General features: G+C 37.3%; 4 protein-coding genes across 5 annotated transcripts in view; 3 read left to right on the top strand and 1 right to left on the bottom strand.

The window, feature by feature from the left end:
* Positions 1-2,827: 2,827 nt before the first annotated feature.
* On the top strand, positions 2,828-8,526 carry LOC102583814 (uncharacterized). Its single transcript, XM_006342820.2, has 7 exons — positions 2,828-3,137; positions 3,258-3,680; positions 3,770-3,822; positions 5,047-5,084; positions 5,533-5,851; positions 6,058-6,374; positions 7,521-8,526. Exons 1-7 carry the CDS (start codon positions 3,125-3,127, stop codon positions 8,206-8,208), a joined length of 1,851 nt encoding a protein of 616 aa, XP_006342882.1. The 5' UTR covers positions 2,828-3,124; the 3' UTR covers positions 8,209-8,526.
* Positions 8,527-9,504: 978 nt separating this feature from the next.
* On the top strand, positions 9,505-13,520 carry LOC102584575 (uncharacterized). The gene is made up of 3 exons (XM_006342821.2): positions 9,505-11,005; positions 11,254-11,503; positions 13,019-13,520. The coding sequence occupies exons 1-3, from the start codon at positions 9,726-9,728 to the stop codon at positions 13,193-13,195; spliced, it is 1,707 nt and encodes a 568-aa protein (XP_006342883.1). The 5' UTR covers positions 9,505-9,725; the 3' UTR covers positions 13,196-13,520.
* Positions 13,521-14,228: 708 nt separating this feature from the next.
* On the top strand, positions 14,229-20,225 carry LOC102584898 (26S protease regulatory subunit 7 homolog A). The gene is made up of 10 exons (XM_006342822.2): positions 14,229-14,395; positions 15,880-15,961; positions 16,228-16,319; positions 16,402-16,479; positions 16,927-16,988; positions 17,429-17,573; positions 17,682-17,900; positions 18,195-18,376; positions 18,827-19,002; positions 19,630-20,225. The coding sequence occupies exons 1-10, from the start codon at positions 14,303-14,305 to the stop codon at positions 19,785-19,787; spliced, it is 1,287 nt and encodes a 428-aa protein (XP_006342884.1). The 5' UTR covers positions 14,229-14,302; the 3' UTR covers positions 19,788-20,225.
* Positions 20,226-20,978: 753 nt separating this feature from the next.
* LOC102585217 (protein STRUBBELIG-RECEPTOR FAMILY 6) overlaps positions 20,979-22,835 on the bottom strand; it is a 7,326-nt gene continuing 5,469 nt past the window's right edge. The window contains exons 13-17 of one of the 2 annotated variants that reach the window (XM_015306725.1): positions 22,341-22,473; positions 21,757-21,893; positions 21,489-21,645; positions 21,214-21,372; positions 20,979-21,117 (exon numbers count right to left, since the gene is read on the bottom strand). In XM_015306725.1, the coding sequence (XP_015162211.1) occupies positions 21,226-21,372; positions 21,489-21,645; positions 21,757-21,893; positions 22,341-22,473 (574 nt within the window). In that variant the 3' untranslated portion in view covers positions 20,979-21,117; positions 21,214-21,225. Of the gene's footprint in view, positions 21,373-21,488; positions 21,646-21,756; positions 21,894-22,340; positions 22,474-22,835 lie in introns of both variants that reach the window. The other variant, XM_006342823.2, reaches the window with a different exon arrangement.

The following is a 22,835-nucleotide window of genomic DNA, read 5'->3' as shown; positions in this document are numbered from 1 at the left end:
CTTTTGACAAAAAAAAACACTTCCTATATATATATATTCAAAGTCTTGACCAATGCTCATCTTTATCAAGATTCAAACAGCTTATGTTAATATTCGTTGTTTTCGGTCTTCTCCTACATCATACAGGCAACATTTACCAACATTATTACTCAAAACGTAATCAGTAAGTAAGACCAAACCTTTGGTAAAACTGTACATTTTCATAAGAAATTTTCTATACAGAGATTAATTCATTTCTTGTAAAAAAAATAAGAATAATGATTGTCTGATATCTCCTGTTGCTAATTTGGTTAGATGAGTACATATTTGTAAGGGAAAGTATGACCTCACAACGAACTAAGCGGAGAAACCAATTCCAAAAGTTATCAACGAAGCAATTTTTGGTAATGTTCGTAGGCACAGGAATTGTGCAAAGAGGGCAAATTTAGCCAAGAATCAATGCAATGAGTATGAAATCCATGCATGCCAACATATATATGGTTAGCACCCGCTGCTTGACTGCACCTTTGTATGCAGTTAGTATATATAGGAAATGCTGCTCTCACTACTGACTACTGCATGCTTGATGATCATGTGCTTGGAGTTGGAGAAACCATTAATTAATTTGTTTTTCGATCGTTTTATTAATATGTGATGATCTACATGTGTTATATTTATTTATAGTGCATGGTTTGAGGTTTTTTGTTTACAAAGGTTGTTGATTGACTAGTCCAACATTATGGATTACTATGATTTTGCTTTTGGCAAGTATATATTGTAAATGAGAAAGGAGCTGAATATTTCGTGTTAGAATTGCGACATGAACAGCAGGCACGAAACAACATGCTGACTGAATGGAAAGGTAAACAAAACATGGCAAGTCAGGTATAACATTCTGGTCAAACACAAGAAAAATACAAAACACAAAATATATAGTTGCGGAATGCACTCTAGCTACCATAATATATGTTGCAAAATATTCAATTACCTACAATACAATATTTGAAAACTAAACTATATTCAAGATGTGATCTACTAATTAATGAAATTCACATAATATTTTATACTTCTAATTTTAATAAAAAAAAAATAATTTTTATAAAAGAATTTGCATTTCAACCATAAAAAATAAAAATATATATATTAGGTGATCATCCTATTTATCTAAAACTTGGTGTAAGTTATTCGTAATTTGTACTAAATATCACGTACCTATTATTATAATAATGGAGGCGGTCAAGCTAATCCCCCGATTTTTTTTTTTTTATCAAATTTCAAAAATCTCATCAAATTTATTTTTTTAAAGATATAACTGTACATAATTAATGAGCTTTCATATGAAATTTTAATTTCCTGTAAAATAAAATAAAATAAAACTAGTGAGAAATTAAGCAATTACAGTGTCGTGTTGTGTTGCTAATTATTTGTTTAGCTCAGGCATTCCATATTTGTAAGGGAAGCAATGACCTCAGAGCTAAGCGGATCAAGAAACCAATTCCAAATGTTATCCACAGCAGATATCAACGACGAAACGAAGCGATTTTTGGTACATGATCTCATAGAAATGTTAGCAGGCACTGGAATTCTGCAGAGAGGGCAAATTGAATTGATGTTTAGCCAAGAATCAATGCAATGAGTATGAAATTCATGTCCACATATGGTAAGCACTCGCCGGGATTCAGCCAAAGAAATATCGGCAAGGCATATTATACATGTCAAGTGATCATCTACACAATTGTTATCTTGTTTTTGTGTACTAATGCTATATTTAGAGGCGATTACAATCGACAACAATGCATCTTTGTGTGCAGTTATTATGGACATTATAGGAAATGCTGCAATCACTGCTACGGCTATCATCTCACTACTGCATGATGATGTGCTTGGAGAAACCACTTGTGCCATTAATTAATTTGTTTTTCGTTTGATGTCTTCCCTGTTTTCCCCTGCATGTGTTATATTTATAGTGTATGGTTTGAGGTTTTTTGTTTACATGGTTGTTGAATATAATTTAATTGACTCTAAACAGCAGCATTATCAATAAGGATTTTGGTTTTGACTTTTGACTACTGTCCTAAACGAATTAAGAAGGAAGAGCTGAATCACGGCTTATATTGTGGAATTCAAAATGAAATGGTATGAGTTTGAAGTTTTGATCAAAAGCAGCAGGCGTGCTGTGCAGGGCACGAAGTTGTGCTGAATGAAAAGGTAAACAACATTATGGTCAAATAATTTACATGAAAAATGGGAGCCAAAAAATACACAAAGACAAAATAGTACTCAGTAGTTACGTTGCAAAAATTGCAGCTGCTGCTACTATTAAGCTTAGCCGTGTACAGATAAGTTTTAAGCTTATTGTCAAACAAGCGCCATTCTAGAGGCGCTTGACCAAAAGTTGATCAACATCATTTTTAAAAAAATACAGTAATGTCCAAATCAATAGCGTGTTATAGTTAACTGCTACTGTTTAATTATATAATTAATGGTTACATATTTGGAAATTGAGGTTATATTATCTACTCCCTCTGTCCCTAATTATTTGTCCACTTTTCCTTTTTTAGTTGATCCTAATTATTTTGTCCATTTGAAAAAATATACTATATACTAGGTATCATTCTATTTGCCTAAAAATCTTGGTGAATGAAGTTATTCATAATTTATATTAATGATAAATATAAGTATCCGTTAAAATAACAAAGGAACAAACTAACCCACAAATTTTTGTATCAAATTTAAAAGCTCATCAAATAATTTTATTAAATATATGAAAAAATTAGATAGGTAAGAAATGAAATAAAATAGTTGTCACACATTGGAATTTATGCGTCAAATTTAAAAATCTTTGAAAATACCATTATCCAGCGGCTTGTGAACTTTTAGACAAACGAAAGTTGTGTGGCTATCGCTGTGTCACCAAAACCCAAACCCCTCTCTCTCCCGCTTGTCCCTTGCAACCGCCTTTGCCTTTCTCTGTTATCTTCTTCACTCCAACAACACTAAACCCCAAATAAAACAAGAGATTTCAATTCAGTACAGTTGCCCCTATCGACTAGTAGTTGGTGTATGGAATCTGAAAAACAACACATAGCATTCTGTTTCTCTTCTTGAATTTGTGCGACTTGGAGTTTGACTGGATGAGCTCCCCATGCCTTTATTAGGTGAATTCAACCACTTTTTCTTTTGAATTTTCACTCTCTTTCTTCAAATTTGTTAGTTGGGCAAAACCTGTTGCCTATTTGGGATATGTACTGAAGTAGCCGTCATGTTTTATTCCGCAGATATAGCTACTACACAGCCTTGTTTTAGGAACAATGTCTGTTCAATTAGTTCTCACAATGTCTTTGCGACTAGATTTCTGTACAATAATGAGATTAGATTTGTATCTACTTGGAATTCCTTCCGAATACCACAAAAACCTTCGAATTCCAGAATTAAGCTGTTTCGGAGTGGGTTGATGATAAGGGCAGTAGCTACCCTCGAAAAAGGACCCACCAAGAACACCCAAACCAATGAGGAACAAAGCAATTTTGGTGGTGTGAGGATGGGAAAATATGCAGCAAGTCCAACTTCTGCTGTTGTGGAGCAGCAGTCGGCAAGTGAGGAAGCTGAGTTGAATGAGAGAGAGAAGTTGCGGCGGATGAGGATATCCAAAGCTAATAAAGGGAACACACCGTGGAATAAAGGCAGGAAGCACAGTCCAGGTACTTAGAGCATGCCCAGTAATTCTTTTCAGCTGTTTGTTATGGATAAGCTTTAATATATTCAAGCATGTTTTTTGAACCATCTGCAGAAACTTTACAACGAATTCGAGAACGTACAAGGCTTGCAATGCAGGATCCTAAGGTGATGTCATGTAAGCATAATTTAGTGAATGAAGTAGTAAAAGATGAGAGTTTGATTAAGAAGAGGGAACCCCTACAGTGCTCTGGAAACAGTAGTAACTATGGGGAACCAATGAAAAGGTATAATAGAACGCAAGTAGGATCTAACTAAGGTGGATCTGAGCAGAATGTACAAATTAACATTTTCTCAAGGGAAGAAGCTCAATCTTACTTCAGCTGGAAGATGTGTTTTGTGGTTCAAACCCGTTTAAGGCTGCAGTGTGGGACTAGAGAATCAATACTCTTTATTACATTTTAGGCACATGCCAGCAGGGTATCTTGGAGAAGTTTGAGATATAACTGTATTTGTCATTTTTCAAACTCTCAGTATTTAGTGTCATTCTCTGGATGTCATTAATCTCAGTAAACTTCATTATGCATTTCTGAGAAAATAACTTAAAGAGTCGATATTGAACTTGGTTCATCTGTGAGTATTATGACATTATCCACATTTCTACTATGCTATGTGGTCATCTGTATATGCATGACTTAGTTCTTCCCAGCAAAGCTATATATAGTAGAAATATATACATACCTTCATGTGCCTTACCTGCATAGGCACATGTCAAAAGTGATTTTCGAAGTCACAATGAGGAGCAGATAGGAGTTCCAGAATGTGGGACTGATATGCAACATCCTAATTCATATGGGATATTTTTTTGCCCTTCGTGAATTTGTACGAGTGTTTGAATCTCCTTTTGTATCAACACATTTAATTCCTTTGAATTGTTTGAATCCAATTGTGAACTAACCAGTTTTATACTTGAAAAGCTTGCATTCAAAATGTTCCCTGTAGAGGTAGAGTGCCTCTTTCTTAAAGAAGAGGAAGATGCGGTTAGGTGATGATTCCAACAGTGTTAAAACTTGTATGTTAGACAACTTTCTACTCACAACCATCAGTTAGTGGCATTTACACTAGCTACGTTGTTGATCTTGCTGCAACATTTTTTCCTGGACAGGGTGTGACTTTTTCTTTCCCTTCATTTTGGTGTCTGAAATAACCATTGTTTTATTCAGTCAACAACTTATTAAGATATTGTTCATTTCTGTTCAAATTGTGGCTTGTGCAAATGATCTAGTAAAATCTGAGATAACCAGTTAATTTTTAGTCAGCTATGATATCCATTTAACGTCATGCTTTAAAATTTTTGCTTGACAATATTACTGATATGCTCTAATTATACAGGTGAAAATGAAGTTGGTTAACCTGGGGCATGCTCAAAGGTGGGTTTTGCAAATTATTCTTGAAATTCGTGTTTTCACCCTTTTGATAGCATAGTGGAGTCTCTTAATCAAGATGTGAGTGAAAAATAACCTGCACAATAGGAATACAGTATTGGACCAACTGTTGCTTCCTGTTTCATGATAACTTGTGCTTCAATATGTGAAACTCACGCTTCACTAAAGTCACTGCCAAATGAGTGTGCAACAGTCACATTGCAAGGTAATGCCTTCAGTTGACATGGCAGCAATGCGCGAGTTTTAATCTCTTCATCACTAAATTCTTCCTTGGGAATTCAATTGAACCTAGCAACATCGTACTAATTTAGCATTTCATATCCCTAATTGTAAAATCACCCTCTTTATCTAGAACCTCAAATTAATATTGGAGATTTGTGAAAATTGTATGTTTCAAATTGCTAAAGGAGATTTTTTCCCCCCTTAATTGCAGTGAGGAAACAAGGTTGAAAATTGGTGTTGCTGTAAGGATGGGTTGGGAAAGGCGCCGTGGGATGTTGAGGCTCCAGGAAACTTGCCACTATGAGTGGCAAAATTTAATTGCAGAAGCTTCTAGGAGGGGCCTTCTGGGTGAGGAAGAGTTGCAGTGGGACTCTTATGAGATTTTGAGCAAACAGCTTGAGCAGGAGTGGATACAGAGTGTTCAAGAAAGGAAAAATAAGCCCAGACTAAAGGGTAACAAGAGAGCTCCCAAATCTGCTGAACAGAGGAGGAAGATTTCAGAGGCCATTGCAGCTAAATGGGCTGATCCTGTAAGTGTCTTTCTTTTTTTGGGACTGGACTTCTCTTTGGGAATAGCTCCATCCCTCCATCCACATGTTTTTCGTTTTCACCCTCCTCCATTCTTTTGACTAGGGTCACAGTTATGAGTTTGAAGGCTGTGAATTTGAACTTCCTCACATTTTGATAGCTTTCCAAAAAATGGTGTTTTTACCAATCTACCTTTCCTTCTAACTAGGATTACCGTTCTCGGGTCCAATCCGCTCTGTCCAAATATCATGGAATACCTGATGGGGTTGAAAGAAGACCAAGGAGAAAGCCTGCTAGTGATGAGCAGACCAGAAAAAGAAGCCCTCCGAAAAAGAAAGCTAATGAATTAGATAATCTGGTAATGCCTGAGCCCAAGAGCCAAGTTCAACGTGTTCGATTGAGGAGAAAAAACACACCAATGTACAAGGATCCTTTGGCTAGTTCCAAGTTAGAAATGTTAAAGAATATCAGGGCACAGAGAGCAGGTATTGACCAGAAGAAAATTGAAGCCGTCATGAGAGCAAAGTAAGTTGTTATTAAATCTTCGTTATCTCGGCATCTTTCCATTTGAAGTCTGCTGGTCACTCTGTCATTTTATGAACCCATAGCAACCTGATACAATTGCTGCCAGAACAGTGATAGATAAATTCTCTCTGAATGAAGACGTGCCTATCTTAATGCATAAGAAGACTACCCCCAAATTGTTATTGACTGGAATTATTAATTTGTACCTGAAGCATTAGTGCATATATTGACAGGAAACTTAATTAGTACAATCTTCCTTCTATGGGAAGTTTGAATTTTGTTTTTCCTATATATTTCCAGTGACTTAGTGAGTGATGTCTTTAGACTTTGTTCGGAACTGAGAGGGGGAGAAATGAAAGTAAGGCAAGGCGGAAAAAATAATTTTATTCTTTGTTAGAGTAGGTAAAAGTCTCGCATTGATTGGTGATTGGAGAATAGACTAACGATTTGCTTATATGGAGTATGGACTTGGACAATTCTTTCCTCATGAGCTAGCTTTTGGGGTTGAGTTAGGCTCAAATGTCATATCTTTACATTCTTTAATGAAAAAGAGTTTGGCACTTGTCTCTGTGTTAGGTATAGGAACGCCAGGGAAGAATTGGTTTCCTTCTTTCATTCTTCCTGTTATTCTAGCCAGAGCAAAATAAACTTTAGTAGGATTTGTAGACTTCCCCTTCCTTTCCTTCTCTCTCTATCTTCCACATCTGTATGTAAAATCGTTAAATGATTTACAAGTAAGTCAAAGGGGTTGTGTTAAAAATTTAGAATGTCCTTCCTTCTTCCAACTCTTCTATCCCCTTCCTCCAACTCTTCTATCCCCCTTCCCATTCCCAAAGAAGGAAGATAGTGCAAGGAAGGTGATTGAAGAAGAAGGTTCGTTGCGCTTCTACCCTTGCTTGTTTCCATCAACTATAATGATGAAAAAACATATTGATGATATCATTTGTCTTTTAACTTTTTTTGGTAGGAGGTGAAATGTAATAGTGGAGTAAACTATTATCTTGAAACAGGGCATGTTGATACCTCAAACTGAAGAGGTCTAAATTATGGATTCTAGGACAATATCTATTTCTACACGCTTGTATTATTAGTATCAACCTGCTAGGTAGTAACTGATAAGTTCTTGGTGTGTTAACAATGTTGCAGAGCATTGATAGCTGAGGCTGAGAAGGCAGCAGAGGCCTTGGAAATGGCTGCCCATAACAGCCCTGTTGCTCAAGCGTCGCTAATTGAAACTAGGAAGCTCATCTCTGAAGCTATCCGCTCCATTGAATCTATTGAGAAAGAGGTGTCTGTTACAGATAGAGATCTTTCACCACCTTCAACTGAGCTGGGGAGCCACACTGCAGACGACGGAGATTCGGAATTTGGAGCTCTGGCTGATCCTGGTGAAAGAAGAATAAATGGTTGGCATGCTGTGACGCCTATGGACAGGGGTATCTATCATTTAGATGATGGACGGCATGCCTTGCAAGGTTTACCCAATGGTAAAAACACAGCTCTCTTGTCAAGCTCCAGTGACTATGACTTACTGGGTGACAGGCAGGAAGTCTATCAAATGATTTCCAGTAATTTATCTCTGGAAAAGGAGGTCAATATAACACAGTCCACCACCTCGACACAGAGATTTGATGAGGATGAAGCTAATGGAAGCCCAGGAGATGAACATAAACAGCTTTTAAACAGGGATGAAGCTAATGCAAGCCCAGGAGATGAACAGAAACCGCTACCAGATGGATTGATTTCTGGTGCAAAGATTGAGGCGGCGACCACCACCACCACCACCAAGAAATGGGTCCGTGGGAGGTTGGTTGAAGTAAGTGAAGGATCTTAGATTAGCTGAAAGATTATTTGAAGTATCTGATTTACACACTTGGAATGCATCTCATGGATGCACTATAGAGTGCACTTATGCCTACAACAATTTTTTTGACAAAGAGAGTTTTCTCTGCAAATCAAATGATAGTTTGAGCTATAGGCATTTCAGTGTCTAGTTTCATGCTAGATACATATTCTCTTGTAATATCTGTTTCATGACCATTTATGTAAAGTTTCAGGATAGACCTGGCCGCATTGTAATTCGTCGGGGCTCACTTAGTTCATTCCAATTATTGTGACATTTGATTTGTTTCTATCAATCTTTATCATTGTGCGAGGATGATGTTAAAGCAAATGTCAGCATTGCTTAGATTACAAGACCAACAAGTAGATAGAAATCATTACTTATAACAACTGCTAGCATCTGGATTTGGGGTTACTTTAGCTGAAGAAGCGCATAACATTCCAGTTCTTCAGTTGGGAGTCGATAGCATTCTCCATTTCCCGCCTCTTCTTTTCCTTCACTTCCCTAGCTTGATTGATCTCCCCTTCAACTTGTTCCTTCTGCAAAATACCATTCTGAATTAATAAAGAGATGAGAAACGAGGGATATATCAATCACTTACGTCGACAACGTCAGGGATGGGAAGCTTGGTGCCGTGGACGGCGGAACGATTAGCTGCTTTGCCGACCGACCGCAGTGCAGTGTGACGGAAAACGACCTTAGCGGTCTGGCAGGTGTGTGCTACTTTCAACACTCCGTCCATTTTCTAAATTACACCAACTTAACCGATCACAAATCAATTCTTTTTGCTAAATATTTGCATCAATCATCTTCTGCCGCTGTATTTTCTATTATTAGATAAATTTGGGCTATGAGATTATGGATATGGCAAAGCCACATGGCTTCTCCAGCGAACTCCAGATGTCTCTAGTGCACACTTGAAACTACTTTGTGTTTTTTTGTTCTTATTTTTTTTAGGACATAACTGAAACTTATAATATAGTCATTTTGAGAAGTATAAGTTAAAATTAGTGTCAAAATCAAACGCGAACTAAACACCCCTCTTAATTCCGTCCAAATTGAATTGTTGTGTTTTAAACTGGGCAACCAAGTGCAATTCCTAAGGAGCATTTGCGACCCTTCGAATAGCCCAGGCCCAACACCGAAACTGTTTCCAGATCGGAAAAATGGAAATGATACGAAGGCTTGGGCCAATCATGCAACTATAGCTACACTAGCCCAATACTTGAGGGGCCAGGCAGACCGATGGCGGGTCATTTTCTCCCACCGACGATTTATGGTACTCTCATGATTAATCTGATAGTAATTCCTTCGGCCACACCCTTTCCCCCCTAGAAATATTTTTACAAATCGCAGTTGTTAACTTGACTGGACCACTCACCTAACACATCTTATCAGTGTTACTACCTCCATCTTCCTCTTCTCTCTGTTAGTTAATTAAATAGAGCACACAGTCGTCCTGTTTACTAGAACTGCAACTAATACCACTACCAAATGCACGTAATTCCATGATGAGGGACACAGAATCATCTGATGAAGAAGATGATCGAGAGAACCTGATCCATCAAAATGAAAGAGTAAATGACCTTTCTAAATCTCCACGCCGTTCCACATTCCAAATCGAAGACGTCAAGGACCGATTTGCCCTTTGTCGGCGCTTCAATTTCACCTCCGGTAAGAGGTATTTACTGGCAATTATTCTTCCAGTTTTGGTACTTGTTCTTTATTTCGCTACCGATATCAAGAGCCTATTTCAGACCACTGTTACCACCATAAAGTATGATGGTTCCGTCAATTCCATGCGCGACTCCGAATTGCGGGCTCTTTATTTGCTTAGACAGCAGCAATTGGGGCTTTTCAAGCTGTGGAATCACACACTAGTTAATGATACTTCTACTACACATACTGGTAGTAGCTTGGAGTCCACTCCTGGGTTTGCTTCGGTTTCGAGGTCCTCAATTGTGGAAGATCTCAAAGCCGATTTGCTCAGACAGATTTCACTAAATAAACAAATTCAACAAGTTCTTTTATCCTCTCATCAATTAGGTAACTCTTTAATTACATCAGATAATTCCACAGACCCTACTCTCGGTGGTTTAAGTAGGTGTCGGAAGGTGGATCACAACTTGTCCCAGAGGAGAACTGTGGAGTGGAAACCTAGATCCAATAAGTACTTGTTTGCAATTTGTGTCTCCGGCCAGATGTCAAACCATTTGATCTGTTTGGAAAAGCATATGTTCTTCGCAGCTCTGCTCAACCGCATTTTGGTTATTCCGAGCTCAAAAGTTGATTATGAGTTTCGTAGAGTCTTAGATGTTGATCATATAAATAAATGCTTGGGGAGAGAAGTAATTGTGACCTATGATGAATTTGCAGAAAGGCGAAAGAGCCATTTGCACATAGATAAATTCCTTTGTTATTTCTCTCAGCCACAACCTTGTTTTTTGGATGAAGAACGTGTTAAGAAGTTGAAATCATTAGGGATATCTATGAATAAGCTCGAAGCTGCTTGGAATGAAGATGTTAAGAATCCAAAGAAAAGGACTGTCCAAGACATAATGGCTAAGTTTTCTACGGATGATGATGTTCTTGCAATAGGTGATGTGTTCTTTGCTGATGTGGAGAAGGACTGGGTAATGCAGCCTGGAGGCCCCATTTCCCACAAATGCAAGACACTCATTGAGCCAAGTCGTCTTATTATGCTTACTGCTCAACGTTTCATCCAAACGTTCTTGGGAGACAACTTTATCGCTCTTCATTTCCGCAGACACGGTTTTCTGAAATTCTGGTATGTTTTTGTTTGATGCTGGATCTAGTGTTTAATAGCTATTTGATTTTGCATCTATCACTAGTAGGGGGGACAAAATGACCAGTGCTAGTGGCTGATCAATATATTGCTTAGTAACTTTCATTTCCAAGCCCAATAATGCCTCCAATTATGTGTTACTGCCATAATGACAAAAGCTTCTCATCTTAGTTCTTCCTCATCTTTTTATCATACTTTACCACCTCTGATTCGTTTATTGGTCTTCTCAGCAATGCCAAAAAGCCAAGTTGCTTCTACCCTGTTCCTCAAGCTGCAGACTGTATCAATCGTGTGCTTGAGAGGGCCAATTCTCCAGTAATATATCTTTCCACAGATGCTGCAGAAAGTGAAACTGGTCTACTTCAGTCACTTGTTGTAGTCAATGGGAAGACAGTACCCCTTGTTCAAAGGCCTGCTCGAAATTCAGCTGAAAAATGGGATGCTTTATTGTACAGACATGGCCTTGAGGGTGACCCTCAGGTGAGTTTTAAATATGCATTTTGTCCATATTCATAAGTAGAATATTAAGAGCAGCTACTTTATGTGGCACTGGACAATACAGTTGGTAACTTTGATACTGGAACTTCTATGCTCTATCGTTTTGGATCCAGCCTCTGCTTTCTAATCTTAATCTGTCCAATGAGCACATTTTGAATTCGTCGAGTTTGACCTGTAGTGAAATTAGACTTAAATTTTAATTCTATTTATGGGAAGGTAGAATAGATCTGATCCAATTTTATCTTGGATAATATAGATCATCACCCCATTATACTTGCATTGTATTCAAGTTTTAACATGCGTTTAGAGGTGTTCATAATTATTGTGGGTTGGTAAGGTGGTGCGGGTGCTTGAGAATGTATGGGAGGGAGGACATGCAAAGTGGAGAAGGTGTGAGCCATTTTTCAAGTAGATAATGTAGGTTCTAGAAGTCTTTTGATTGTAAATATAAATTTGTTTTGTGGGTTCTTGAATGTAGTTTGATGTCCTTTAGTTCTTCATGGGCTTAAGTCAACAACAACAACATACCCAATGAAATCTCACAAGTGAAGTATGGGGAGGGTAGAATGTACGCAGACCTTACCACTACCTTTGTGTGGTAGAGAGGTTGTTTCTGGAAAAAAGTCAAATTGTATTTAGTATTTGCTTATTAAACAAAAGGTTAATCCGTACTCATTAGCTGGCATGAAATTTGTAAATGTTTCTCTTTGGCCAAAGAGAGTTTTTTCCAGTCTTTTTGAAGATGCATAGAATTTTGGGATGTCAAAAATAGGATAGTAGGATGCTTAAAGTCAGTTTCATGAAGTACTAGATGTACAAGAAAGTTGTATTGAACTGGCTATGCATTTTTGCTCTTGCCTGAATTTTATTTTTACAGGACCTAATGTGTATAGAAAGCCTTAAGAGTCTGTTTGGATTGACTTAAAAATTGGTCAAACCTACTTCTAAGTCATTTTTTGCTTTTGGAAATGTTTGGCAAAGTTAAAAATAACTTAAAATAAATTTAAAATAACTTTAAAAAAGTTAAAAACCAAAAGTAGGAGTCTCTCTACTTTTTATTTTGACTTAAAAGCGGAGTACTTTTTTTTTCTACCTATCCAAATGCACTCTTAATGGTACCTCCCTTTCCGGGTAATAGGTTACAAAATTAATCTGTTCAAGTCTGTGAATCCTACTGGAGTTCTCATATTTTAGCCACGATGGATTTGTACACATCCAAACATCACATGTTTCTTCTCTTAGATTGTACAGTTTCTACCATCAGTTGTATGTAGGATCTTAGGGAACTTATTGGTAGAAGAACAAGGTTCATGTAACTTATACATAGTATGGTTTTTCGATAGCTCATGTTATTATTCCTTATAGGGGACAGGCAGCACAGAAGCAGACTCCTGTAAATGAAGTCTGCTTTTCTTTAATCTTATCTTGCATTCTCTTGTTAAATTTTGTTTGTTGGTCTTGCATGCTCTTATTTGTCTGCTCAATTCCTTCATGAAGGTGGATGCTATGCTGGACAAGACAATTTGTGCCATGTCTAGTGTGTTTATTGGATCATCAGGGTCTACTTTTACTGATGATATTTTGCGGCTACGAAAAGACTGGGGATCTGCTTCGCTTTGTGATGAGTATCTATGCCAGGGTGAACTGCCAAACTATGTCGCTGATGACGAGTGAAGCATACTTCATCTTGTACTCCTCAAGCTCATTCTGCTACTGAACAAGTTACTATGCCTGAAGAAAATGAAAAATTGTGTTGGAGTAAAGAGTGATATCTGTTGTTATATTGTCTGTTACATACTTGTAATCTCGATTCTTTAGCATAGATGGCCTATTTGGCCAATTCTTTTGGTCTGTATTCTAGTGTATAATATTGGTTAGCAGAGTGACAATGTTTTGTTCTGTGTATCTGTTTTATCTCTTACCACCAGTTTTAGAGTTTGTAGGTTTGCATATTGACACATACACTTCTCAATAGTTGAATTTTTTCAGGATGAGAAAAGATAACTTCACTTTCTTGTGGTAGAAAATGGAGTTGTTTCCTTTCTCTTTACTAGTTCTTGTTTTTGTGTTTTAAGTATACTGAGGGAAAGCTGAGGCAAATATAAGTGGATCAGAATCAACTTGGTTCAGAGATGGAAAAAAAGAAATCGACATGATTTATTTATTTTTCTTTTTCTGTCCGCTGGTTGAGAAACAGATGAAAATGTAAACAAATGTTATTCTAAGTGTTTGTTCGATTTTTATATTAATGTTCATTGACATTTCTACGTCGTCGCAACTCTCATTTGTTTCAGCTGAATTTACTGCTTTGCTCGATCAATTCATTTTATTAATCAGCAATAATGTTTTGCTATTATGACATAAATTTTCAGCGCCAGTAACAAACTACTACTACTTCAAAAGAATTGAAAAGATATACAACGTATCACTTATTTATACGTTTAGCTATTTAACAAATACTGAGCGAATGCACAGTTCTGAACACATTTTTATAATAATAATAATAATAATATATATCTATATCTATTTTTATTCATGATATTTATTTTATTTTAATTCTTAACTTGATTAATTGTTATTACCGGAGTGGGCTTAAAATTTGTGAGCCCATTAGGATTTAACGCAAGAATAGGTCGTATTGGGTCGACCCACCCCACGGATCACGGGATAGAAAGCCCTATATATAAAGAGTCGTCTGCTCTAATTCTCTTGTATTTGTTCCCATTCTCTTCTTGTTTCTCAAGAAAACTAAAAGATTCTTCCAATCTGAAGGAGAAGGAAATGGCACCCGCAGCAGATGTGGAGGATGAGATTAAGGACGAGAAGAACCCTAGGCCTCTTGATGAAGATGATATTGCTCTACTCAAGACTTATGTACTCTTCTTCCTCGCCTAATCTTACATATCTTCATATTCAAATCTTTCCTATCTTATCGTATCGTGTGCGTTCTTTCTAATTATAGTTAATCTTTGGTTACCCACCGTTGCAACCATATCACTATGATGCAAAAATGCAGAATTGCGAAGAACTCACAGGTAGTACTGAAACAATGAGAATTTGGAAATCACTAAGCTATGTAAAGAAAACTAAATTGGCAGCCAAAGAATGAGTTTTATTAATGTTAAATGGTATTTGTAACACTGCTAACTAGTATGAAACCATCCCTATGGCCTAAATTAACTTGAGACTACTTCTACTGTAGCTAACAAATTTACCTGTGCTACATTCATTTGAGCTGCAGTTGAGATATGTATGGTTTTCTTTTCCTTTATTAATGTTGGGGGAAGGTGCAATATGTACTGTTAGAAACCTCCATCTTATTTTTGTGTATCAATACCCCTTGAAATGAACTTTGTCATCAAGGGATCGGGTCTGGAAATTGGTCAAGTACTGATGATGGAATTTTTGAGTTCCAAAGTTAGGCACAAGGCCGGACCATATAGAAAAGAAATGAGCAACATCCAGGGTCCAATATTTTTCTCATCAGCTTGAAAGCAACCATATAACAACTTTACTTCCAGACGTGCTGACCCTCCTTGATATAGGCTCTAGCAGATATTTCATAGATTTTACTTGAAATATAAGTAAGTGAAGTGACAAAGTTTTCTAGCTCCATTAAGAGAAGGAGCAAAGAGTGAATTATTACCAGCATAAGTAGATGAAGAACCTGCTTTTGATCTGCCCTGTTGAATGCTTTGTCATTCTTATGTTTTGAAAGATGGCTACCCTGCTTCTACATCAGACTGTGCAATGCCCTTCTGCTTTTCGCAATTAACACCCTTTAAGTCTGAACTGACCTTTTTTATTGCCCATAACTTCTTTTCTTTCCTTGGGTTCTTTCTCTCATACAATTTGTTTAATCCTCTATGGAATCAATGTTTAGTGGACAATCATCAACATCATGAAACCTTGCTCCTCTTGAAATATTACAGAGGTGGAGAACTTAATATCCACTCTGATAGAACGGAAATTGGACTTGCTCTTACAAGTTCCTAAGCCATACCCATCTTACCTGAAGTAAACCTTCTAACACTTTGGAAATTTATTTACAAAAATATGGTGTGATCAGGTGATAGGGGTGTATAGTTCTTGGCGATAAAATATCATTCATTTGGATAGACATTGCATGAGTTCTATTCATGTAAAGAGTGTTTGATCACACTTCTATATGTACTTCTGGTGTGCGAGTACAACCACAGACACATCCCACATTATATGTATAAGAGTATGCTATTTTTTCCTTGTGAAATTTTTAGTTTGGTTCCTTTTCACTAGAAATCCCTTCTTTCATTTTGAAAGTATATACGACTTAGTATCTGATCATTGTTTTAATTAAATTATTGAAATACTTTTTGCAGGGTTTGGGGCCTTATTCCACAAGCATAAAGAAAGCTGAGAAGGAAATCAAGGAAATGGCAAAAAAGATAAATGATTTGTGTGGTAAGTATTTGTATGTCTTTGCTTTTTATCTTTGATGTTGAACTAATTCCATCTCTAAATGCAAACTACTGTTCATTGCCGCACATTGTGGTCTTTGTTTTTTCTGGGGGATAGAAAGGAGAAACAGAAAGCTTTTCTTGTCCCTTGATCCTGGGAATTGATTTACTTTTGTTAAAGTGTGTAGATGTGTTTTCCTACTTTTTCCTTTACACATTTCCCTATATATGCATGGTGAATTTCAACTTGCTGTCTTACTGATTATGCAGGTATTAAGGAATCTGACACTGGGTTGGCTGTACCAAGTCAGTGGGATCTAGTTTCAGATAAACAGATGATGCAGGAGGAGCAACCTCTTCAGGTGTGTTTTTTTTTGGAAATGAAAGTTGACTAAGTCTTTGCTTGTCAGATACTTTGAAGCTATAACTAAATCTTTGGAGCAGGTGGCTAGGTGTACAAAGATAATTAGCCCCAATACTGAAGATGCAAAATATGTTATAAATGTCAAGCAAATTGCTAAGGTATGTTATCCTTTCTTTTGCATGTCATATTGGCTGTATTAATTTCATTTCTGACAGTAATTCAAGTTGTGTGAGTGTTGTTTGTCTTGTAAGTCTCCGCAAACTGATCCAGAATAGGTCTGTGCTTAAGCAGTAATAAGTAGCATATTGTGGTTAGCAGCAACACGCAAGTAAGAAATTTGACATGTCTTGATTTGGAGATCTATCAGTCATTTTCCTTTTCTTCTGAGAACTTACACTGATTAACTAACAGTAACAGGATATCTTCCCATGTTTTTGTGTTTAGCCTGAGGGTTTGTACTCATTAGATTGCTTTAGTTTTTTTTGGGTAAATGATGTATTAATTTCCATGCGACAATTGTTGTAGTACCGTTGGTTGGATTTATTTTGCAAATTGCAATGGATTATGATCACCTTTTTGACTATTTGCTTCTTTCGTACCTGCAGTTTGTTGTTGGATTAGGTGATAAAGTTTCACCAACTGATATAGAAGAAGGCATGAGAGTCGGGTAAATTCTTCTTCTTATTGTTCTGTCTCAGGATCTTGTAGCATGGTTTGATGTTTTGCTGTGGTCTGTCCCCCCAAAAAGTGTTGATTTGCTTTAGCTAGTTGTTAATAACTTTTTGCTAGAGATGGTGAAAGAAAGCAAAACTTAATAGCAAACATTTTATCTTTTTAATTGGTGGATCCACAATTCCACATTCTCTGTCAGAAGCAAACTGTTGCTAATTGCTGATTATGAAGCTTGATTGGTGCATATCTTGCAAAATTACTAGTTTGTGGAATGGATCCAAATAACTTACCGTCTTTTCCTGCTAAAGATGGCCAGTATAGATATTATTTAGCTTTTAGGCGGCACATCTGTAAGATTATTAAATTGACTTTGAGTCTTCTGTTCTTTTAAAAGTTTGTTGACTCTTAGCTTGACTATTTTTGTTAATGTTGCAGCGTTGATAGGAATAAATATCAAATTCAGATTCCGTTGCCCCCCAAAATTGATCCAAGTGTCACAATGATGACTGTCGAGGAAAAACCTGATGTTACATATAATGATGTTGGAGGATGTAAAGAACAAATTGAGAAGATGCGAGAGGTGATGATGAGTGTTCATTCTTCTGTTGTGTTCTATATTTTCCCTTTTCCCCTTTGGTTGACGTTGACAAATTGGTTTGTGCTCCTTCTCTTGCTCAATTAACAACAGGTTGTTGAACTTCCCATGCTTCACCCTGAAAAATTTGTCAAACTTGGAATTGATCCCCCTAAGGGAGTTCTCTGCTATGGTCCTCCTGGTACTGGGAAAACATTGCTTGCCAGAGCTGTTGCAAATCGTACGGATGCATGCTTCATTCGTGTTATTGGTAGTGAGCTTGTTCAGAAATATGTTGGTGAGGGGGCTAGAATGGTTCGTGAACTGTTCCAGGTTAGAAGCATTCTTAATTTTTTTTTTTTTTTTTGGATTACCTAGGAATCCCCCAACTCCAATTGGTCTACTGGTGGAAAACTCAGGAGAGTATTGACCTGCACCTCTACCATGTTCCCACTTAAATACCAAACCTCGTGTCTGTTACAGGGTTCGAAATCGTGAGGTGCAACCACCTCACATCCTTACTATTGAACCAAAGCCCCACTGTGAGATAATACACTCTAAATGTTGAACTCGTTTATCAAGGTTCGACTTTAGCATGGATTCTTAACTGGAGCTTTGATATGACAGATGGCACGCTCCAAGAAGGCCTGCATTGTGTTTTTCGACGAAGTAGATGCCATTGGAGGTGCACGATTTGATGATGGAGTTGGGGGAGACAATGAGGTTCAAAGAACCATGCTTGAAATTGTGAACCAGCTTGATGGTTTTGATGCTCGAGGGAATATTAAAGTTCTCATGGCAACCAATAGGTTAGCTTGCCTATATGTTGCAAAAATAATTTGTGTATATGTTGCAATTGTTTTTCCTCCATCAGTGTACACATTTACTTGTGTTATTTCATGTTTTGGTAGTTAAAATTTGGAGCTATTGGTCAGTAAGTGTTGCACAGAGACATGAATGGCTCTCCTGGGCATGTTACAAGTTGACTTCATATATATTTGCTACTGAAAAAAGCCACCTTGTGCTGAACCACATGAAGTCCCTTGTGGGCCTGATTTTTTTTTTATTTGATACTCTTGAAGGTTCTTCCCCTTTTAGTGCTCTCTTGGTGGTCTGAACTTTTCATCTTTTAATATGATGGTCTATGGTCAGGAATGACACGGTGTCTTCAAACAAATACTCATACTTGATAGCGTAAAATGCTGCTCACGGCTTGTTATCATCTTGCTCAACTTGTAACTCCATCCTATTGTTTACAGACCTGATACACTTGATCCAGCTTTATTACGTCCTGGTCGATTGGATCGGAAAGTTGAATTTGGGCTGCCTGATTTGGAGAGTAGAACACAGATATTCAAGATTCACACACGGACAATGAACTGCGAGCGGGATATTCGGTTTGAACTCTTGGCCCGACTCTGTCCTAACTCTACAGGTAATCTCCAATAAACATGAGTAGCATGTCAGACGTTATAAGCTAAACAATAATACATCTGACATATGGGCTTTAACTGTGTCTGGCTGATTGTAACACCTACCTTCGTCTTTTGATAGCGTAAAGACTATTCTATTAAATCAGATATTTGTACTGTCATACTAATGAAGACTAGGAAATCATTCAAGTGCCACCTTTCCATTTTAGGATTTGTCAGAAAATTACAGGAAATCATTAGAAGTTTTAAGAAATCATTTGTCGCAGTAGTTCTATGTAAACAAGGTCCTATAACTTTTGCTGATCGTATGTCATCCGTCTCAGGCTGCCACCTTTCTTGATACCTTTTGAATCTGATTCTCTGATTGTTTTAGGGCAACTAATTATTGCTTTTGATATATCATGTTTGTTTGTACTTCTGTTGGGAAGTTTGAATAGCTTTAATGCTATGGGAGAGCTTAGATTAATTGCCATGGTAGGCGCACACTGCTAGGGACAAGATCTCTGTGAGCTATTGATGCACTTAAACTGAAGTTGAGGAGGCAGTGTCAAAGGAGAAATGTATGGTAGATAATATATAAGCAGAGACGAAGAGGGACCGTAACATTCTATTGGTTCTTTTTGTTCCAGGAGCTGACATTAGAAGTGTGTGCACGGAAGCTGGCATGTATGCTATTCGAGCGAGGAGGAAAACTGTCACGGAGAAAGACTTTTTAGATGCTGTCAATAAAGTCATCAAAGGGTATCAGAAGTTCAGTGCAACACCGAAGTACATGGTCTACAATTGATTGGACCTCTTTTTGGCTCTTGAAGGAGGGGACAAAAGGCATTGACAGGAACAAGGAGCTTTCATTTGATCATGAAAAATATAAACCTTTGGCTGCTGTTGTGTTTACTGCCTGGAAGATGAAGGATCCGATGTGACTTGTGCATTGTAAAGTCTTTGATGATTGTTGTCGACTTGTCGGTACCAAAACTGGACTCTATTTCTCCGATAATTTTCGCTGTTTCAGCTTTTGAAGTTGTACTTCCATTCATAGCTTTGCAATGTGCTATAGTTTGTTTTGATTGCCCACTGCTACACATCTTCTAAAAGATACATTTGTTTTTTGTTCTGCACAAGCTTCCTGGTGTCATGTGTGCAATCATTTTCTTTCTTTTTTTGTTTGCAATCAAACACTTGCCTTTTTTAGTATAATAGAGATCCAGCAAATGTATGAAGGTGACTCAAATTCTGAATGATTCTTATACAGTGGTAGTCATATACATATTTAGGTGGTTGATTGTAAAATGTAAGGACATTTTGTTCGTATCTTGGTAAATCCAAATAAACAAAAACTAAATACACAAATAAGACATCTGTCTACTCGTCCCTATTTTATTGATAATATATTTTAATTTTTGTGGCATTTTTTCCTTTCTTGTCTGTCCTAAAAAGATGCCACATTTTTCTTATTTGACAACTATACAGTGGCACTGTTTTCATTTTACTTCTAACAGGGATAGTGTCACATAAATTGGGATGGATAAAGTAATAAAATTATAAATACATGAGATATACCCCCGCCGTAAATTCATGCCCTGCGTATCGCCTTCTCACTTCATTAAAAACCTTGTTTCCCCTGGTCATGATGAACCAATATATCATTTTCAGATTCTTTATCAACCTAAAATTGGGGTTACTCTTCGCCCCCACAACCCCCAGCAAGTGAAGGGCATCATTGAGTGGATTCTGTGTTTTCTTTTGCTTTTCTTGAGAACTCATTATAAGCTTGGCAACAACAACATTTAATGGAAATCCGTAAGTGGGGTCAGGGTAGGCGTGCAGCTGGTTGGTAAGGACTAAGGAAGATACTTGTCGAACAGACAATACTGAATGCCGTCGGTTGCGATGTCATGTCAACTAAGATAAAGAAAATTGTTGGAATAAGGCACTAGTACATACATGTTTGTTCAGATGATAGTTTGTAATGTGACACCATATGAAAATATGAAATAATATTATTTCTTTAATCCCGCTGGTAAGAACAAATTAGAAGGAAGAGGAAAAGAACTGAAAATAAATTATGCACTATGAACAGATTTTAGCGTCTCGTTTTGGTACAATGCACTCCAAGTCTGCAAAACAACAGGCTCGAAGTCATTTCTCATGAATAGAAACAAAAAAAAAAACACCTCCACGTGTTAGAATAGGCAACATGTTGAGTACTCAACGTCACATGGAAACTATGGTTCATAGTCCGGGCCATCTGTTTCACCCCTTGAAGTACCCTGATCAGCACCAAATGTCCTCTTGCTCATGTTTGCTCGTTGCACTAGCCGAACTAATGCTTCAACCACTTCCGACATAGGTGGCCTGAACTCGGGCTCAGGCTGCCACAAAGAAAAAAAAATGAGAGGTCCATTGAGATAATTAAGGAACTAGATTAATGAAAACTAAGTAGCAGATTTCTGAAAGCTAATCATTCACTTCCAGTTCGAAATATTACCTGGACACAGAGAGCTATTACATCAGCAAAGCGTGATAGAGATTTAACAGGATAGAGCCCCTCGAGTGCTGGATCAACCATCTTAGCTAGGGCATCAATATCGTGCAGCTGAGGTGTTGCCCATCTAACTAGAGATTGTTCAGATCTTGTTCTTGCGCTGCATTAAGAGAACAGAGAATATCATCAGAAAATTTTCTGAAACTTCAAATTTGTACTGTTTCTTTAAGAAACTTACATCATAATATCATGGGATGCTAAATAACATTACCTATCAAAAGGTTTTCGTCCGGTAAGAAGTTCCAACATAACCACTCCAAAGCTGTACACATCACTTTTTATGGTACAGAGACCGGACATAGCAACTTCGGGGGCACCATATCCCGATCCTGTATTATGGTTCAATGCCTACGACAAGAGATTGATAGTCATGTGAATATCTCAGGAAACTGGCTTTATGATGAAAATCTATACTAGCTGAAAAAGAGGAAATAAGACCCCTTGCGAAAAACTAGTAGATACTTCTCAGCTTCTGAGTCAATCTAATTTTTAACATGGCAACAAAATTCCTTTTTTGATATTTGATAGTTCATGGTAAAGAGTATACGCCTTCTATAGTTATGATACTGTGGATGACTTATATCGAAGATCTGAATCAAATTTCTGGTTTCTTTTCTACAAGGACAGATGAATAGGCAAAGAGGATGCAAGTACAGGCATATAGGCATGTGCATGAGCACCCTTATGCATATGCATTAGTCAATCAGAACCCACATTCATACATTAGAAGATATAGCAACATCCAACAAATGAGACTTAGCAAAGGAAATCCTAAAGCTAGGAGCTATAGCTTACCTGATCTGCATCAGCAATTAGACTTGCCAATCCACAGTCTGATAGATGAGGATTGAGTTCTGCATCAAGTACAATATTTGCAGACTTGATATTCTTGTGAACCAAAGATGGTGAACAAACTTCGTGCAGATACCTGCAAAGGATGCTTATTTTAGCTACTACTCTAGAAACTTGAGAAGAAGAAGATGGAAAGATCAGTATATTAAACAGGGTGGATAAACAATGGCTCGCAACACATATTTTCTTTTCTTTTAATGTTCAGATAATGTATCATCTTCTTGCATGTTACTGATCATCAATGCTCCAGAAATCTGAATTATTTAATGGCCTTCATAATAAATGATTAAGTCTGATTTAAACATAGGAACACAGCTTTAATTACTAAGTGCTTAGTATTGGAGTTCACAATATATAACTCTCCACTTCCTCTTCAGGAAGAAAGTAACTATTCCATAAGCTTCATTCTATCCCCCCCCCCCCCCCGAAAAAAAACCT

Source organism: Solanum tuberosum, unplaced genomic scaffold, assembly GCF_000226075.1.
Source record: "Solanum tuberosum cultivar DM 1-3 516 R44 unplaced genomic scaffold, SolTub_3.0 scf00040, whole genome shotgun sequence".
In the NCBI taxonomy this organism is placed as follows: Eukaryota; Viridiplantae; Streptophyta; class Magnoliopsida; order Solanales; family Solanaceae; genus Solanum; species Solanum tuberosum.
The sequence above is the reverse complement of the archived record's forward strand: the minus strand, read 5'-3'. Positions and strand labels throughout refer to the sequence as shown.